At 41.3% G+C, this 19,543-nt stretch overlaps 1 protein-coding gene across 6 annotated transcripts in view; it reads left to right on the top strand.

Annotated features, from left to right (window-relative positions):
* Window positions 1-3,862, top strand: part of TM9SF4 (transmembrane 9 superfamily member 4) — an 82,690-nt gene extending 78,828 nt beyond the window's left edge. For all 6 annotated transcript variants that reach the window (XM_077111721.1, XM_077111729.1, XM_077111753.1 and 3 more), the window contains 2 exons: window positions 100-189; window positions 3,522-3,862. In XM_077111721.1, the coding sequence (XP_076967836.1) occupies window positions 100-189; window positions 3,522-3,671 (240 nt within the window). In that variant the 3' untranslated portion in view covers window positions 3,672-3,862. The remainder of the gene's footprint in view (window positions 1-99; window positions 190-3,521) is intronic.
* The last annotated feature ends 15,681 nt before the right edge of the window (window positions 3,863-19,543 follow it).

Here is a 19,543-nt window from a genome sequence, read left to right as displayed (position 1 = left end):
CCCTGAGTTTTTAGCCTTTAGCCTCGGGCAGCTGTGAAACTTGGCAGGAAGAGGGTCTTCCTGGAGAGAGCAATGACTTTTCCTCTGTTTGCTTCTCAGGATTACCGTTGGTGGTGGAGAAATTTCCTAGTCTCCGGGGGATCTGCATTCTATGTCCTGGTTTATGCCATCTTTTATTTTGTCAACAAGGTACTACCCTCCTTGAGGCAGCCCCTTATTCCTTTCAAAGCTGGAGGGTAGAAAGAAGGGTGTTGGGGAAAAATAAAAAAGGTCTGAATTGTACTTTCCCACCAACCATGGGGGAAGACCAAAGCCATTCATGAGCTATTTTGGCTCTAGAACATGCGTCTTTTTAGAAAAGAGAGAATCTGTGTTCCAGGACCCAGTTCAGTATGTTTGGGAGACAAAGCCTTCAGGATAAATGACAGGAGGAATACTGCTTGGCAAAAAATCTCTGAGATATAGCAAAAGCAGTACCTAAAAGGGGATATGTCACTTTTAACTGCATTTATTAGGAAATTACAGAGACTGATAATATGGTGTTCACCTCAAGAGGCTATAAAAGAACAATAAAATGAAAGAAAAAAGAAAGGAGATGTGAGGAGTTAATAAAGATAAAAGCAGAAAATGCTGAAAGAACCTTTAGAACCCAAAATTAGGTCTTCAGGCAGCTGGTTTCCAGAGGCTCTTTTTCCCTTCTCCCTTGAGTACTATTGGGCCCCCACGGAATAAGGAGAGCAGCTTGGCCAGCATCTCAGAGGCCTCCTTGCTGCTGGCCCTGTGTATAATGTGTGTGTAATGAAAGGGAGCCTGGCTTCCCCAACCTGAGCAAATTCACAGTGAGTTGAGTGGATGAGTGATAATATAAAAAGATAGCCACAGCACTGGTAATAGATTCATGAATGGTACATAAGATAGGCCACTGAGAGGAGTTGGGGCTAGCTCTGATTACCCCAAAACTTGAGGCTAACACAGAAGACGTGATCCCACTCACTATCTTTGGGCCTCCAAAGCCTAAAAGTAAGCTGTCCTCTGCTTGCAACCAGAGTGTATCCTGAAATAGAATTCAGTTGGTTGAAGCTTGGAATGCCCTTTCCCAAAAATATCCATTTGGAAAGGACTTTGAGAATCATTTAGTGCAGAGCTCCACTGCTGCTTCTGGTCTGGTGACCATGCCCCTTCTCTCCAACTTTTCAAGTGATCTTTTAGCATAGGAGTCTGCAAACTGCAGCCCATGGGCCAGTGGGCAAGTTTCTAAAATAAAGGGGTTTTTTGGTTTGTTTTTTTGTATGCTGTGTGGTGGGGGTCACATTTCATTCTTTTTCCATGTGACTATCCCATCATTACAGCACCATTTGTTGAATTTTGGGGGGGACGAGAGGGGGAAGCGTACAGACCAGGAATCATACTCGGGTCTCCCACATGGCAGGTGAGAATTCTACCACTGAACTACTTTTGCACCACAGTAAAGTTTTATTAGAGTATAGCCATGCTTGCTCATTTACATTTTGTCTATGGCAGCTTTCACACTATAGTGACAGAGTTGAGTAGTTGTAATAGAAACCATAGAGCTCAAAAACCTAAAATATTATAATCCGGGCCTTTTAAGAATAAGTTTGCCGACCCCTGACCTAGCACATCCAGTGACAGAGAACATTCCTTCATGATGCTCCCGTTCTCTTTTTGGACACCTTTCATTATCAAGGTTTTTTCAATTCACACTAAAATCTGTCTCTCTATAACTTCTATCTTCAGACCCTAGTCTTATCCCTGAGATCATCCAGATCAAATCTACTCTTCCTTCTCTACAAGCCCATATTAACTAGAACTCTTTTGAGCAGCTAGTGACCAGAATCCGGTTCAAACTGGCATAAGCCTAAAGGGAACTTGGCTGATACAACTGCTGTGTTTTGAGAAGTGGGAGTTCTAGTTCAGGCATTGTTAGATCAAAGACCTCGACTGATACCAGGGATCTGTGTCCACACCTCAGCTCTGAGTGCCTTCATTCTGTAGGCAGGCTCTTTCCACAAGGCAGACAGATGGCCAGTGACAGCTCTGGACTCTCCTGTTTTCAGCTTAGCAACCCTAGAACAAAAAGAATGCCTTTCCTCTACCACTGGATATACTGTCATTGGCTTTACTTGGGGTACATGCCCATCCCTCAGCTATTCACCAGAAATAATGGGATGGCATAGTCTGACTGATTAGCTTAGGTCTTAACTAGGATTGACAGGACCACAAAGTAGGGAGTGGGTTCTCCAAAATTCTTGGAAGACGGAAGCAGGAACAGTGTTGATCAAACAAAAATTGCTATTAGTCAGCATAGCCTCATATGCTGACCCCTGAGATGTCACAGCAACCTGTCCTTTCTCTCTTCTGCCCGTCTTTCTTCTCTGCTCTAAAACCCCCCACCTCAGCTCCTACCACTTTGTCTCATTTTAAAATGAGAACATGGGCCTACACGAGGCCCAAGGGCCTTTCCAGCTTTGCCTTTAGCCCTCATCCCTTTCCTTGTTTTACCATTGCCCTGCCCTTTCTCTCATCACTCTCTCCAGCCAGAAGAGTGCTTATGAGAGAAGGGGGGTTGAGCCCCCAAGTATGGTCTTTACCTCCCAGTTTTAGGTATTTGATCTTAGAGAGAGAATCTCAAATAGTGACCTTTATTGTTTTCTCCTGGATTCCTAGCATTTTGTGGCCAAGTATCTGTCCATGAGCCCTGGAACAGTGTCCAGTCAGGCCCTGGTGTACTGGGCATGTCCTGGTACCAAGGCACTGGATCAGCTCATTTGTCTCCTCAAACATGACAGTAACACAGATTCTAGCACCTGCCTAGGCCTCTAAATTCTACCCCAGTTACAGTGGAGTCTAAAATGCTCCAAGGTTAAAAAAAAAAAAAAGGCAGTGTAAAATATTAACATAAGCGACAGACGCATTCTATACAGAGCAGTGTAGACTGTGGCACGCTGGTGTTGGCTCTTTGGCTTGAGCTAGGAGCCTTGGTCATTCCTCTGCCCGGTCTCTGACTGCCCCCCAGCCACCCAAGAGTGTTGCTGTACAGTTCTGAGGACCATGGGATGGGGGTAGAAAGGGGTATAGCTGTGGCCATTTCTGTCTACAGCATTCTGGGCCTGGCCCCTGACGTCACCCATTTCTCAGTGAGCTCCCAGGCTCTCCAGGAAGACTCCCCTCCTGTTCCCATGAGAAATGACCTGTGGTAGTGGGGCAGGCCTTGGACTCTTTGCCCTTTGCCCCAGGCTCAGAACCCAGCCCCCTCTTCTTCCCAGCAGTGTGACTGTCTGTCTTTCTCTGCCATGTGTAAAATGGGGACAGTAACCTTCCATGGTGTTTATGAGCATCCAAGGCAATCGTCCACATAAAAATTCTCTCAGCATCTTGCTACTCATCTGGAGTATACCCTGCCCCCTGCCAGATCAGTGAGTGGGTGGGGGGCCCACAGAATTGCCATGGCAGGCTGACACTAAGCATCCATCCCTCTGTTTTCTTCCCGGCCCGTGCCCCAGCTGGACATCGTTGAGTTCATCCCCTCTCTCCTCTACTTTGGCTACACAGCCCTCATGGTCTTATCCTTCTGGCTGCTCACGGGTACCATCGGCTTCTATGCAGCCTACATGTTTGTCCGCAAGATCTATGCCGCCGTGAAGATAGACTGATTGGGCTGGACCATTGCCAGGCCTGCTCCATCCTTGGACAGAAAAGCCACCCTGCGTGGGAAACTGCAGGCACGCAAAATAAAATAACTCCTGCTCATTTGGAATGTAACTCCTGGCACAGTGTTCCTGGATCCCGGGCTGTGTGGTGGGGGGCGGGAGGGCCTGTAGATAAATCTTGCATTTTTCTTCATCATCTTATTCCAGTTCTGTGGGAGATGAGTTTTTTGGCGGGTTGTTTTTTCTTCAATGCTAAGAAAGTTAGGAACTCTGACCTTCGGTTCAGATTTATTTTTGCTGTGGAGGTTGTTGTTTTTAATTTTTGACAAATGGATCCAGGATGGATAAATCCACCAAGATACTGGTTTTTGGTTGCTGTCTCCACCTCAGTTCCTCAGGGCTCTTGGCTGCCCACAACTACCTGGAAGAGGAAGCAGCAGACCTTCTGGAGCTTCAGTGAGGTTTCTGAACCTCTCACTACCTATCCTCACCATTGATACCGTGACAAAGCACAGTGCTAGCCCACACTCTCACCCTCAGTGCCAACCAGCCTCCGCCAGCCCTTCTCCGCTTCTTTCCACCCCAACCTCCTCCCAGGGCTGCCCAAGGCAGGGGCTCCAGCCAGACCTCTGGGTCAACTTTTCACCAGGAGCAAGCCCAAGTCTTGGTTGCTACATGGAAATCCCTTGAATGTACTGAGCACTAAGTTCTCTAGGACTATAAGAATCAACCCTGTTCAGAGCAGCAGGAGTTTCCTGGACCAGCAGGGAGGAAGAAAAGAGACTGAATGAAATGGCCACAGCATTGTTTTTGTGCCAAGAAACCCTGGACTTGGGGCCAAGTATTTTAGGGCTAAGCACCCATATGTCTGTGTCTGGAAAGGGTGGCTAAGGCCACCAGGGTCCTCACTCCCTCAGGATTGCTCCCAGCCCTTCCACAGGGGGTTGCCACACTTCCCAAAGTGTACTAGTGGCAGACTCCTCCCCCAGTTCTGGGGCAGAACGAGGAGACCCACGGACTTTGGATTCCCTTTAGGAGATTGGGGAAGGAGAGAAGGAGAAGGCCTTCTCTCCCTGATGTCCCCAGCTTCAGTGCCCACACTTGGTTCTTTTAGATAGCTCAAATAGATCCATCCCCTCAACCTCCTGTCTGAATTCTTGCCTCCTCCTTTTTGGGACACCCAGAAAGCTTCTTGTGTGAAGGAAGATGAAAGGTAAGTCTATCATTCCTTCCCCAATTCCCAGGAATAGGCAAGGAGCCCAGTCCCCCAAAGAAAGAGGGAGTTAATGTGGCTGGCTCCTTCATAGCCCCCCATTCTTCCAGGCCCCCTGTCTACCCCTGTGCATGTCAAAAATATTTACTTTTAAGTTGCAAGAGACCAAACCCACCCTGGTGTTCGGGTTTAAGTAATATCCACTCACCCTTGCTCCAGACCCTTTGGGACTCCTACCACAGGACAAAGCTCAGGATGCTGGTTAATCTAGGAACACACGTACACGCACGCGCGCACACGCACACACACACACGCACACACACACACACACACACACACACACACACACACACACCCTGGATTCTCCCAGCAGCCCCCACCATCTCCACCAGTCAAACCAGTGAACTTCTCAATCTTGCTTCACAGTGGCTCCGCAGTGTCAAGTGGTGTTCACCAAAAATCAGGTTGGAGGAAAGGAACCCAAGCAGTAGAGAATGATATCGGAGTCTTTTGTTCATTCAAATCTTGGATTTTTCCCCCTAAGAGATTTCTTTTTTTGGGGGGGTGGAAGTGGGGAGTGGAGAACTGGACTCCTCATAAAGGGTTCAAACATCATTGATTTTTCTGACTTTTTAAATCATCGTCATTATTTTTAATTAAAAATGCCTGTATGCCTTTTTTGGTCCAGTTGTAAATAAATATACCATTGTCCTCTTGTTCTGTCTCTTGAATCTCATGTAAAGGTTGTTGGGTCGGAGGTGAAAGAACTTTCCCAAATGAATTGAGTTGAGTGGTTTCCCTCAAAGCTCAATATTATGTCAGGGTTTCTAGGGCTCAGGCCATTGCTGTTCCCTCCCCTGGTACAAATCCATAGCCTATCCCATCTGCTCTTCCATTACTATATTGCGAACATTTGACCAACTGATCCCACAAGTAGGAAATGGCTATCGAATGTGAGCTTTGGTGTCAGTGGGACCTGATTTTGGATTCCAGATCGAGTATTTTATTGCTAGGTCACCTTATCTCTATTGTGTAGGGTTCCTTCAATTGCAAGCAACATAGTGTAGGTCAAACTGGCTTAAGCCCCCACAGGGACTTGACTGGATCATGAGTGATGACTGGCTTGCGGTCTAGTTGAATCCAGCATCTCAAAGGATAGCCTTAGGACTCTTGCCCTTTCTCCACTGTGCTTCATTCTTTTCTACTGTCAACAGTCTTCTTTCCTATGGGGGAGGTAACAGGGCTTGGGACACATTTCTCTAAGTTTATAGAATCCAATATGGTAAGCCATGGTGGGGGGAGGGGGAACTGCCCTCCCTACTCCAGTATATTCAATATAGATAAATCCCAGGAAATAATCCCAGTTGGCCCAACTTGAATTATTCTTTTATTCATCTTGGACCCATCACTATATCCAAAAGATGGAGTACTATGATAGCCTGGCCTGGACCGCATACTCCAGGGGTGCTGGGTACTGTGAATTTCAGCCCCACCAGAATCACCTGGAATGGTTGATAAGGGCAGAACCATTTCTCAAGGTAAGGGATGCAGAGCCTACTTCCTCCAACTTGAAGCCTGGATTTCCTTATTGCAGTGAAAATGGGGCTGATTGACATTTGTGGAGTACTTCCTGTATTCCAGACATTATTCCAAACACTTCATGTATTAGCTGCTCATTTAATCATGGGTATGATCCTCTAAAGGAGGTTCTGCTATTAGTCCCCTTTTTACAGAGGCAACTGAGGCACAAGTAGTTGAGGCATTGTTGCTGGGTGTCCAATGGCAAGTGAGTAGTAGTGGAATAGCACTCATATAGAGGCAGCGAAACTCCAGAACTTGTCCTTAGGACTGCTATGCTATAGGTGCCTTTCCAAATAAAACAAAAACATCTTTAGGTATACTTGTTGTACAATAAACTGCATAATTGCTAAGTCTTGACTGTACCCATACACATACATAATATGAAACCATCACAATCAAGATAGTAAAGACATCCTTCAACCCTAAAAGATTCCTCATGCCCCTTTGTAATCCAGCACTCTTGCCCCTCTCCATCCCCCAAAAAACCACTGATCTGCTTTTTGTCACTACAGATCAGGTTACATTTCCTAGAGTTTTCTATAAATGGAATCATACATTATGTATTCTTGTTTTGTCTGGCTTTGTTCAGTATAATTATTTTGAGGTTTATTATGTTTATTTTTTATTTTATTTATTATGTTTATTATGTTTATCCCGTTTTTATTTCTGAGTTGTATTCCATTGCATGGCTATATCATTTGTTCATCCATTCATCTGTTGAATGGTTGCTTCCAGTTTGTGGCTATTAAAAATAATGCTGCTGGGACTTCCTGGAAGATGGCGGCTTAGTAAGACGCGCGGATCTTAATTTCTTCTCCAGGACACCTACTAGGGGAGTAGAAACGATACAGAAAGCGCCCAAAGCCACAACAGAGATAAAAAAGACAGCGTACCCCATCCTGGAACGGCTGGCTGGCTGAGAGAAGCAGCTCGGGTGAGATCGCCGAGGCGCGCGGGCCTTACCGGGCGGGGTGGCAAGCGGCCGGAGTTACTCCCTTCCCCCTTCCCGGGCCGGCTGGGAGAATTGGAGAGGTGGTCCCCTGAAACCAAGGCGACTGGCGCCCACACCACGCGCAGCCCCCGGACCAACTGAGAGAATTGGATCGGAAACCCCCAGGCCGCGGAGAACGGTGACCCCGTGACTCCCGGGGAACGTGCACTCTCTCGGGCGGGCCGCTGCCGCTGGCGCCCTCCCGCCACGCTTGTTGCCCAGGGCCGACTAGGAAATTCGGACGGGCTCTTTCCCTGGCTGCGGCGACCAGCAACCCTCCCTGCGTTCGGACACCCTCCCTGCGTTCGGACCCCGGGCCGGCTCAAGCCGCTTCGGCTAGCGAACCCCCAGGACGGCGAGAGTTTTCCAAAGTTTAAGGTCCCACAGCACCTTTTACTGGTGGGACCCGCAGACAGACGTGTGCCACGAGCGCCACCTACTGGGCAGGATAAGAAAAACAGAACCCAGAGATTTCACAGAAAAATATTACAACCTTGCTGGGTCCAACACCAAGAGAAATCTGAATAAATGCCCAGACGCCAGCAGCAGAAGATAACTGTCCACGCTCAAAAGATTGAGAATATGGCTCAGTCAAAGGAACAAACCAATAGCTCAAATGAGACACAAGAGCTGACACAACTAATGCTGAATATACGAACAGAAATGGAAAACCTCTTCAAAAATGAAATCGATAAATTGAGGGAGGACATGAAGAGGACATGGGCTGAACATAAAGAAGAAATAGAAAAACTGAAAAAACAAATCGCAGAACTTATGGAAGTGAAGGATAAAGTAGCAAACATAGAAAAAATAATGGATAGCTACAATGATAGATTTAAAGAGACAGAAGATAGAATTAGTGATTTGGAGGATGGAACATCTGAATTCCAAAAAGAAACAGAAACTATAGGGAAAAGAATGGAAAAATTTGAACAGGGTATCAGGGAACTCAAGGACAATATGAACCGCACAAATATACGTGTTGTGGGTGTCCCAGAAGGAGAAGAGAAGGGAAAAGGAGGAGAAAAACTAATGGAAGAAATTATCACTGAAAATTTCCCAACTCTTATGAAAGACCTAAAATTACAGATCCAAGAAGTGCAGCGCACCCCAAAGAGATTAGACCCAAATAGGCGTTCTCCAAGACACTTACTAGTTAGAATGTCAGAGGTCAAAGAGAAAGAGAAGATCTTGAAAGCAGCAAGAGAAAAACAATCCATTACATACAAGGGAAACCCAATAAGACTTTGTGTAGATTTCTCAGCAGAAACCATGGAAGCTAGAAGACAGTGGGATGATATATTTAAAATACTAAAAGAGAAAAACTGCCAACCAAGACTCCTATATCCAGCAAAATTATCCTTCAAAAATGAGGGAGAAATTAAAACATTCTCAGACCAAAAGTCACTGAAAGAATTTGTGACCAAGAGACCAGCTCTGCAAGAAATACTAAAGGGAGCACTAGAGTCAGATACAAAAAGACAGAAGAGAGAGATATGGAAAAGAGTGTAGAAAGAAGGAAAATCAGATATGATATATATAATACAAAAGGCAAAATGTTAGAGGAAAATATTATCCAAACAGTAATAACACTAAATGTCAATGGACTGAATTCCCCAATCAAAAGACATAGATTGGTAGAATGGATTAAAAAACAGGATCCTTCGATATGCTGTCTACAGGAAACACATCTTAGACCCAAAGATAAACATAGGTTGAAAGTGAAAGGTTGGGAAAAGATATTTCATGCAAATAACAACCAGAAAAGAGCAGGAGTGGCTATACTAATATCCAACAAATTAGACTTCAAATGTAAAACAGTTAAAAGAGACAAAGAAGGACACTATCTACTAATAAAAGGAACAATTAAACAAGAAGACATAACAATCATAAATATTTACGCACCGAATCAGAATGCCCCAAAATACGTGAGGAATACACTGCAAACACTGAAAAGGGAAATAGACTCATATACCATAATAGTTGGAGACTTCAACTCACCACTCTCATCAAGGGACAGAACATCTAGACAGAGGATCAACAAAGAAATAGAGAATCTGAATATTACTATAAATGAACTAGACTTAATAGACATTTATAGGACATTACATCCCACAACAGCAGGATACACCTTTTTCTCAAGTGCTCATGGATCATTCTCAAAGATAGACCATATGCTGGGTCACAAAGCAAGTCTTAACAAATTTAAAAAGATTGAAATCTTACACAACACTTTCTCGGACCATAAAGGAATGATGTTGGAAATCAATAATAGGCAGAGTGCCAGAAAATTCACAAATACGTGGAGGCTCAACAACACACTCCTAAACAACGACTGGGTCAAAGAAGAAATTGCAAGAGAAATTAGCAAATACCTCGAGGCGAATGAAAATGAAAACACAACATATCAAAACTTATGGGACGCAGCAAAGGCAGTGCTAAGAGGGAAATTTATTGCTCTAAATGCCTATATCAGAAAAGAAGAAAAGGCAAAAATTCAGGAATTAACTATCCATTTGGAAGAACTGGAGAAAGAACAGCAAGCTAACCCCAAAGCAAGCAAAAGGAAAGAAATAACAAAGATTAGAGCACAAATAAATGAAATTGAAAACATGAAAACAATAGAGAAAATCAATAAGGCCAGAAGTCGGTTCTATGAGAAAATCAATAAGATTGATGGGCCCTTAGCAAGATTGACAAAAAGAAGAAGAGAGAGGATGCAAATAAATAAGATCAGAAATGGAAGAGGAGACATAACTACTGACCTCACAGAAATAAAGGAGGTAATAACAGGATACTATGAACAACTTTACGCTAATAAATACAACAATTTAGAGGAAATGGACGGGTTCCTGGAAAGACATGAACAACCAACTTTGACTCAAGAAGACATAGATGACCTCAACAAACCAATCACAAGTAAAGAAATTGAATTAGTCATCCAAAAGCTTCCTAAAAAGAAAAGTCCAGGACCAGATGGCTTCACATGTGAATTCTACCAAACGTTCCAGAAAGAATTAGTACCAATTCTCTTCAAACTCTTCAAAAAAATCGAAGTGGAGGGAAAACTACCTAATTCATTCTATGAAGCCAACATCACCCTCATACCAAAACCAGGCAAAGATATTACAAAAAAAGAAAACTACAGACCAATCTCTCTAATGAATACAGATGCAAAAATCCTCAATAAAATTCTAGCAAATCGTATCCAACAACACATTAAAAGAATTATACATCATGACCAAGTAGGATTCATCCCAGGTATGCGAGGATGGTTCAACATAAGAAAATCAATTAATGTAATACACCATATCAACAAATCAAAGCAGAGAAATCACATGATCATCTCAATTGATGCAGAGAAGGCATTCGACAAGATTCAACATCCTTTCCTGTTGAAAACACTTCAAAAGATAGGAATACAAGGGAACTTCCTTAAAATGATAGAGGGAATATATGAAAAACCCACAGCTAATATCATCCTCAATGGGGAAAAATTGAAAACTTTCCCCCTAAGATCAGGAACAAGACAAGGATGTCCACTATCACCACTATTATTCAACATTGTGTTGGAGGTTCTAGCCAGAGCAATTAGACAAGAAAAAGAAATACAAGGCATCAAAATTGGAAAGGAAGAAGTAAAACTATCACTGTTTGCAGACGATATGATACTATACGTCGAAAACCCGGAAAAATCCACAACAAAACTACTAGAGCTAATAAATGAGTACAGCAAAGTAGCAGGTTACAAGATCAACATTCAAAAATCTGTAGCACTTCTATACACTAGTAATGAACAAGCTGAGGGGGAAATCAAGAAACGAATCCCATTTACAATTGCAACTAAAAGAATAAAATACCTAGGAATAAATTTAACTAAAGAGACAAAAAACCTATATAAAGAAAACTACAAAAAACTGCTAAAAGAAATCACAGAAGACCTAAATAGATGGAAGGGCATACCGTGTTCATGGATTGGAAGACTAAATATAGTTAAGATGTCAATCCTACCTAAATTGATTTACAGATTCAATGCAATACCAATCAAAATCCCAACAACTTATTTTTCAGAAATAGAAAAACCAATAAGCAAATTTATCTGGAAGGGCAGGGTGCCCCGAATTGCTAAAAACATCTTGAGGAAAAAAAACGAAGCTGGAGGTCTCGCGCTGCCTGACTTTAAGGCCTATTATGAAGCCACAGTGGTCAAAACAGCATGATATTGGCATAAAGATAGATATATCGACCAACGGAATCGAATAGAGTGCTCAGATATAGACCCTCTCATCTATGGACATTTGATCTTTGATAAGGCAGTCAAGCCAACTCACCTGGGACAGAGCAGTCTCTTCAATAAATGGTGCCTAGAGAACTGGATATCCATATGCAAAAGAATGAAAGAAGACCCATCTCTCACACCCTATACAAAAGTTAACTCAAAATGGATCAAAGATCTAAACATTAGGTCTAAGACCATAAAACAGTTAGAGGAAAATGTTGGGAGATATCTTATGGATCTTACAACTGGAGGCGGTTTTATGGACCTTAAACCTAAAGCAAGAGCACTGAAGAAGGAAATAAATAAATGGGAACTCCTCAAAATTAAACACTTTTGTGCATCAAAGAACTTCATCAAGAAAGTAGAAAGACAGCCTTCACAATGGGAGACAATATTTGGAAATGATATGTCAGATAAAGGTCTAGTATCCAGAATTTATAAAGAGATTGTTCATCTCAACAACAAAAAGACAGCCAACCCAATTACAAAATGGGAAAAAGACTTGAACAGACACCTCTCAGAAGAGGAAATACGGATGGCCAAGAGGCACATGAAGAGATGCTCAATGTCCCTGGCCATTAGAGAAATGCAAATCAAAACCACAATGAGATATCATCTCACACCCACCAGAATGGCCATTATCAACAAAACAGAAAATGACAAGTGCTGGAGAGGATGCGGAGAAAGAGGCACACTTATCCACTGTTGGTGGGAATGTCAAAGGGTGCAACCACTGTGGAAGGCAGTTTGGCGGTTCCTCAAAAAGCTGAATATAGAATTGCCATACGACCCAGCAATACCATTGCTAGGTATCTACTCAAAGGACTTAAGGGCAAAGACACAAACGGACATTTGCACACCAATGTTTATAGCAGCATTATTTACAATTGCAAAGAGATGGAAACAGCCAAAATCTCCATCAACAGAAGAGTGGCTAAACAAACTGTGGTATATACATACGATGGAATATTATGCAGCTTTAAGACAAGATAAACTTATGAACCATGTAATAACATGGATGGACCTAGAGAATATTATGCTGAGTGAATCCAGCCAAAAACTAAAGGACAAATACTGTATGGTCCCACTGATGTGAACGGACATTCGAGAATAAACTTGAAATATGTCATTGGTAACAGAGTTCAGCAGGAGTTAGAAACAGGGTAAGACAATGGGTAATTGAAGCTGAAGGGATACAGACTGTGCAACAGGACTAGATACAAAAACTCAAAAATGGACAGCACAATAATACCTAATTGTAAAGTAATCATGTTAAAACACTGAATGAAGCTGCATCTGAGCTATAGGTTTTTGTTTTGTTTTGTTTTGTTTTGTTTTGATTTTACTATTATTACTTTTATTTTTTTCTCTATATTAACATTCTATATCTTTTTCGGTTATGTTGCTAGTTCTTCTAAACCAATGCAAATGTACTAAGAAATGATGATCATGCATCTATGTGATGATGTTAAGAATTAATGATTGCATGTGTAGAATGGTATGATCTCTAAATGTTGGGTTAATTTCTTTTTTTCCGTTAATTAAAAAAAAAAAAAGAGAAGGGATAATTGGAGATGAAGGGATACAGACTGTACAACGGGACTGGATATAAAAACTCAGAAATGGACAGCACAATACTACCCAATTGTAATGCAATTATGTTAAAACACTGAATGAAGCTGCATGTGAGGTATAGGTTTTTTGTTTTTGTTTTTTTTGTTTTTTTTCTTTCTATTATTGTTTTAATTCTTATTCTGTTGTCTTTTTATTTCTTTTTCTAAATCGATGCAAATGTACTAAGAAATGATGAATATGCAACTATGTGATGTTATTAAGAATTACTGATTGTACATGTAGATTGGAATGATTTCTAATTGTTTTGTTAATTCTTTTTTTAATTAATAAAAAAATATATATATATATATAAAAATAATAATAATGCTGCTATGAATATTCATGTTCAAGTCTTATATGGGTACATATTTCCTTTTAGGTAAATACTGGTGAGGTGGTGGGATCACATGGTGTATGTATGCTTACTTTAAACTGCAAAGCTGATTTCCAAGGTGGTTGTTTCATTTAATATTTTCATCAAAAATAAATGACAGTTCCAATTCTTATACATCCTAATACTTGGCGTGGTCAATCTTGAATTTTGGCCATTCTAACAGATGCATGGTGGAATCGTGTGATTTTAATTTACATTCCCTAATGACAAAATATGTAGAGCATCTTTTCATGTGCTTATCTGCCATCTGTGTTGTCTTTGGTAAAGTATCCAAAATTTCTGCCCATTTTTTATTGGGTTGTTTGTTTCATTATTGTTGCATTTTGAGAGCGCTTTATATATTCTAGAAAGAAGTTGTTTATCAAGTACATGCTTTGCAAAGATTTTCTCTTAATCTGTGGCTTTTGTTTTCATTCTCTTAACAGCGTATTTTCAAGAGCCTACTTTTTTTTAATTGATAAAGTCCAATTTATCAATTTATTCTTTCTATGAATTTTGCTTTTGGTGTTGTGTCTAAGATGTCTGTCTTAGTTTCCTGGCTGCTATGACAAATAATACCATACAGTGGGTTCGCTTAACAATAGGAGTTTATTGGCTCACGGTTTCAGAGGCTAGAAGGCTTGCTTCCTTCACAGTTTGGTAGCATTCTAGCTTTTCCATTACATGGCGATGCCCTCTCCTTTCTCTTCCAGTTCCTCCCCTTCCTACTTTCTTTTCCTTCCCAAGGCTTTTTCTTTTATAAGGCCTTCAGTAAGTAGAATTAAGACTCATCCTGATTCAGTGGGCCATATCTTAACTAAAAACAACATCTCTAAAACATCCTATTTCCAGTGGGTTATACCTACAGGGACGTGGATTATTATTAAGAACATCTCTATATTGGGGTATATAATTCAACCAACCATACCAATGAAGCCACCTGGGCTTAGTGATTTCTTTGAAGTTTTAAACTACAATTTTAATTTCATTTCTAAATATACAGCTATTCAGGATTACCATTCCTTGGATGAGCTCTGATAACTTGTGTCTTTCAAAGTATTCATCCATCCATTTCATCTAAGTTGTCAAATTTATTGGTATAAAGTTATCCGTAATACCACATTATCCTTTTAGTACCTGGGAATCTGTACAAGTTTTACATCTCTTATGCCTGATATTGGTCATTTGTGTCTTCTCTCAGTCTGGCAAGAGGTTTATCATTTTACTGATCTTTATAAAGAATCAGTTTTTGGAGGACTTCCGGAGAAGATGGCGGCTTAGTAAGACGTGCGGGTCTTAGTTCCTCCTCCAGAACAGCTACTAGGGAAGTAGAAACGATACAGAACAGCTGCCGGAGCCATGACAGAGACCAAGAAGACAGCGTACCCCATTCTGGAACGACTGACTGGCTGGGAGAAACTGCTCCAGTGAGATCGCTGAGGGGCACGGGCTTCCCCGGGCCGGGGCGGCAGGCGGCCGGAGTCCCTCCCTCCCTCCTTCCAGGGCCAGCTGGGAGACTTGGACAGGCAGTCCCCTCAAGCCGCGGCGGCTGGCGCCCTCCCCCACACACACGTGGCCCCCGGGACCAGCTGGGAGAATTGGATCGGAGATCCCCAAGTCGCGGAGAACGGCAACTGGGGTCCCTTCCAAACACGTGGCTTCCCGGTCCAGCTGGGAACGGTGGATAGGCACTCCCCCAAGCCACGGCGGCTGGCGCCCCCCGCCACGCTTGGCGCCCCGGGCCGGCTGGGGAATTTGGACAGGTGCTCCCCCAAGCCATGGAGGCCGGCGCCCCCCCACCACGCTTGGCGCCCCGGGCCGGCTGGGAGATTCAGATTGGCACTCCCCCAAGCCGCTTCAGCTGGCGACCCTCCCCTACAGTGAGAGTTTTCCAAAGTTAAAGGAGCCACAGCATCTTTTACTGGTGGGACCCGCAGACAGATGAGCGCCACGAGCGCCACCTACTGGGCAGGATAAGAAAAACAGAGCCCAGAGATTTCACAGAAAAATCTTTCAACCTGCTGGGTCTCACACCCAGGGAAATCTGATTAAATGCCCAGATGCCAGCAGAAGATAACGGATCATGCTCAGAAAATTGAAGATATGGCCCAGTCAAAGGAACAAACCAATAGTTCAAATGAGATACAGGAGCTGAGACAACTAATGCTGAATATACGAACAGAAATGGAAAACCTCTTCAAAAACCAAATTGATAAATTGAGGGAGGACATGAAGAAGACATGGGCTGAACAAAAAGAAGAAATAGAAAAACTGAAACAACAAATCACAGAACTTATGGGAGTGAAGGACAAAGTAGAAAAGCTGGAAAAAACAATGGATACCTACAATGGTAGATTTAAAGAGACAGAAGCTACAATTAGTGAACTGGAGGATGGAACATCTGAATTCCAAAAAGAAACAGAAACTATAGGGAAAAGAATGGAAAAATTTGAACAGGGGATCAGGGAACTGAATGACAATATGAAGCGCACAAATATACGTGTTGTGGGTGTCCCAGAAGGAGAAGAGAAGGGAAAAGGAGGAGAAAAACTAATGGAAGAAATTATCACTGAAAATTTCCCAACTCTTATGAAAGACCTAAAATTACAGATCCAAGAAGTGCAGCGCACCCCAAAGAGAATAGACCCAAATACACGTTCTCCAAGACACTTACTAGTTAGAATGTCAGAGGTCAAAGAGAAAGAGAGGCTCTTGAAAGCAGCAAGAGAAAAACAATCCATCACATACAAGGGAAACCCAATAAGACTATGTGTAGATTTCTCAACAGAAACCATGGAAGCTAGAAGACAGTGGGATGATATATTTAAATTACTAAAAGAGAAAAACTGCCAACCAAGACTTCTATATCCAGCAAAATTGTCCTTCAAAAATGAGGGAGAAATTAAAACATTCTCAGACAAAAAGTCACTGAGAGAATTTGTGACCAAGAGACCAGCTCTGCAAGAAATACTAAAGGGAGCACTAGAGTCAGATACAAAAAGACAGAAGAGAGAGGTATGGAGAAGAGTGTAGAAAGAAGGAAAATCAGATATGATATATATAATACAAAAGGCAAAATGGTAGAGGAACATATCCAAACAGTAATAACACTAAATGTTAATGGACTGAATTCCCCAATCAAAAGACATAGACTGGCAGAATGGATTAAAAAACAGGATCCTTCTATATGCTGTCTACAGGAAACACATCTTAGACCCAAAGATAAACATAGGTTGAAAGTGAAAGGTTGGGAAAAGATATTTCATGCAAATAACAACCAGAAAAGAGCAGGAGTAACTATACTAATATCCAACAAATTAGACTTCAAATGTAAAACAGTTAAAAGAGACAAAGAAGGACACTATCTACTAATAAAAGGAACAATTAAACAAGAAGACATAACAATCATAAATATTTACGCACCAAACCAGAATGCCCCAAAATACGTGAGGAATACACTGCAAACACTGAAAAGGGAAATAGACACATATACCATAATAGTTGGAGACTTCAATTCACCACTCTCATCAATGGACAGAACATCTAGACAGAGGATCAATAAAGAAATAGAGAATCTGAATATTACTATAAATGAGCTAGACTTAACAGACATTTATAGGACATTACATCCCACAACAGCAGGATACACCTTTTTCTCAAGTGCTCATGGATCATTCTCAAAGATAGACCATATGCTGGGTCACAAAGCAAGTCTTAACAAATTTAAAAAGATTGAAATCATACACAACACTTTCTCAGATCATAAAGGAATGAAGTTGGAAATCAATAATAAGCGGAGTGCCAGAAAATTCACAAATACGTGGAGGCTCAACAACACACTCTTAAACAACGAGTGGGTCAAAGAAGAAATTGCAAGAGAAATTAGTAAATACCTCCAGGCGAATGAAAACGAAAACACAACATATCAAAACCTATGGGACGCACCAAAGGCAGTGCTAAGAGGGAAATTTATTGCCCTAAATGCCTATATCAGAAAAGAAGAAAAGGCAAAAATTCAGGAATTAACTGTCCACTTGGAAGAACTGGAGAAAGAACAGCAAACTAACCCCAAAGCAAGCAAAAGGAAAGAAATAACAAAGATCAGAGCAGAAATAAATGAAATTGAAAACATGAAAACAATAGAGAAAATCAATAAGACCAGAAGTTGGTTCTATGAGAAAATCAATAAGATTGATGGGCCCTTAGCAAGACTGACAAAAAGAAGAAGAGAGAGGATGCAAATAAATAAGATCAGAAATGGAAGAGGAGACATAACCACTGACCTCACAGAAATAAAGGAGGTAATAACAGGATACTATGAATAACTTTACGCTAATAAATACAACAATTTAGAGGAAATGGACGGGTTCCTGGAAAGACATGAACAACCAACTTTGACTCAAGAAGAAATAGATGACCTCAACAAACCAATCACAAGTAAAGAAATTGAATCAGTCATTCAAAAGCTTCCTAAAAAGAAAAGTCCAGGACCAGACGGCTTCACATGTGAATTCTACCAAACATTACAGAAAGAATTAGTACCAACTCTCCTCAAACTCTTCAAAAAAGTCGAAGTGGAGGGAAAGCTACCTAATTCATTCTATGAAGCCAACATCACCCTCATACCAAAACCAGGCAAAGATATTACAAAAAAAAGAAAACTACAGACCAATCTCTCTAATGAATATAGATGCAAAAATCCTCAACAAAATTCTAGCAAATCGAATCCAACAACACTTTAAAAAAATTATACATCATGACCAAGTAGGATTCATCCCAGGTATGCAAGGATGGTTCAACATAAGAAAATCAATTAATGTAATACACCATATCAACATATCAAAGCAGAAAAATCACATGATCATCTCAGTTGATGCAGAGAAGGCATTTGACAAGATTCAACATCCTTTCCTATTGAAAACACTTCAAAAGATAGGAATACAAGGGAACTTCCTTAAAATGATAGAGGGAATATATGAAAAACCCACAGCTAATATCATCCTCAATGGGGAAAAATTGAAAACTTTCCCCCTAAGATCAGGAACAAGACAAGGATGTCCATTATCACCACTATTATTCAACATTGTGTTGGAGGTTCTAGCCAGAGCAATTAGACAAGAAAAAGAAATACAAGGCATCAAAATTGGAAAGGAAGAAGTAAACCTATCACTGTTTGCAGATGATATGATACTATACGTAGAAAACCCTGAAGAATCCACAGCAAAACTACTAGAGCTAATAAATGAGTACAGCAAAGTAGCAGGTTACAAGATCAACATTCAAAAATCTGTAGTGTTTCTATACACTAGCAATGAACAAGCTGAGGGGGAAATCAAGAAATGAATTCCATTTACAATTGCAACTAAAAGAATAAAATACTTAGGAATAAATTTAACTAAAGAGACAAAAGACCTATAAAAAGAAAACTACAAAAAACTGTTAAAAGAAATCACAGAAGACCTAAATAGATGGAAGGGCATACCGTGTTCATGGATTGGAAGACTAAATATAGTTAAGATGTCAATCCTACCTAAATTGATTTACAGATTCAATGCAATACCAATCAAAATCCCAACAACTTATTTTTCAGAAATAGAAAAACCAATAAGTAAATTTATCTGGAAGGGCAGGGTGCCCCGAATTGCTAAAAGTATCTTGAGGAAAAAAAACGAAGCTGGAGGTCTCACGCTGCCTGACTTTAAGGCATATTATGAAGCCACAGTGGTCAAAACAGCATGATATTGGCATAAAGATAGATATATCGACCAATGGAATCGAATAGAGTGCTCAGATATAGACCCTCTCATCTATGGACATTTGATCT

The sequence above is a fragment of the Tamandua tetradactyla genome, chromosome 1, assembly GCF_023851605.1.
Source record: "Tamandua tetradactyla isolate mTamTet1 chromosome 1, mTamTet1.pri, whole genome shotgun sequence".
Classification (NCBI taxonomy): domain Eukaryota; kingdom Metazoa; phylum Chordata; class Mammalia; order Pilosa; family Myrmecophagidae; genus Tamandua; species Tamandua tetradactyla.
Note: the sequence above shows the minus strand (reverse complement) of the source record. Positions and strands in the feature narration are given on the sequence as shown.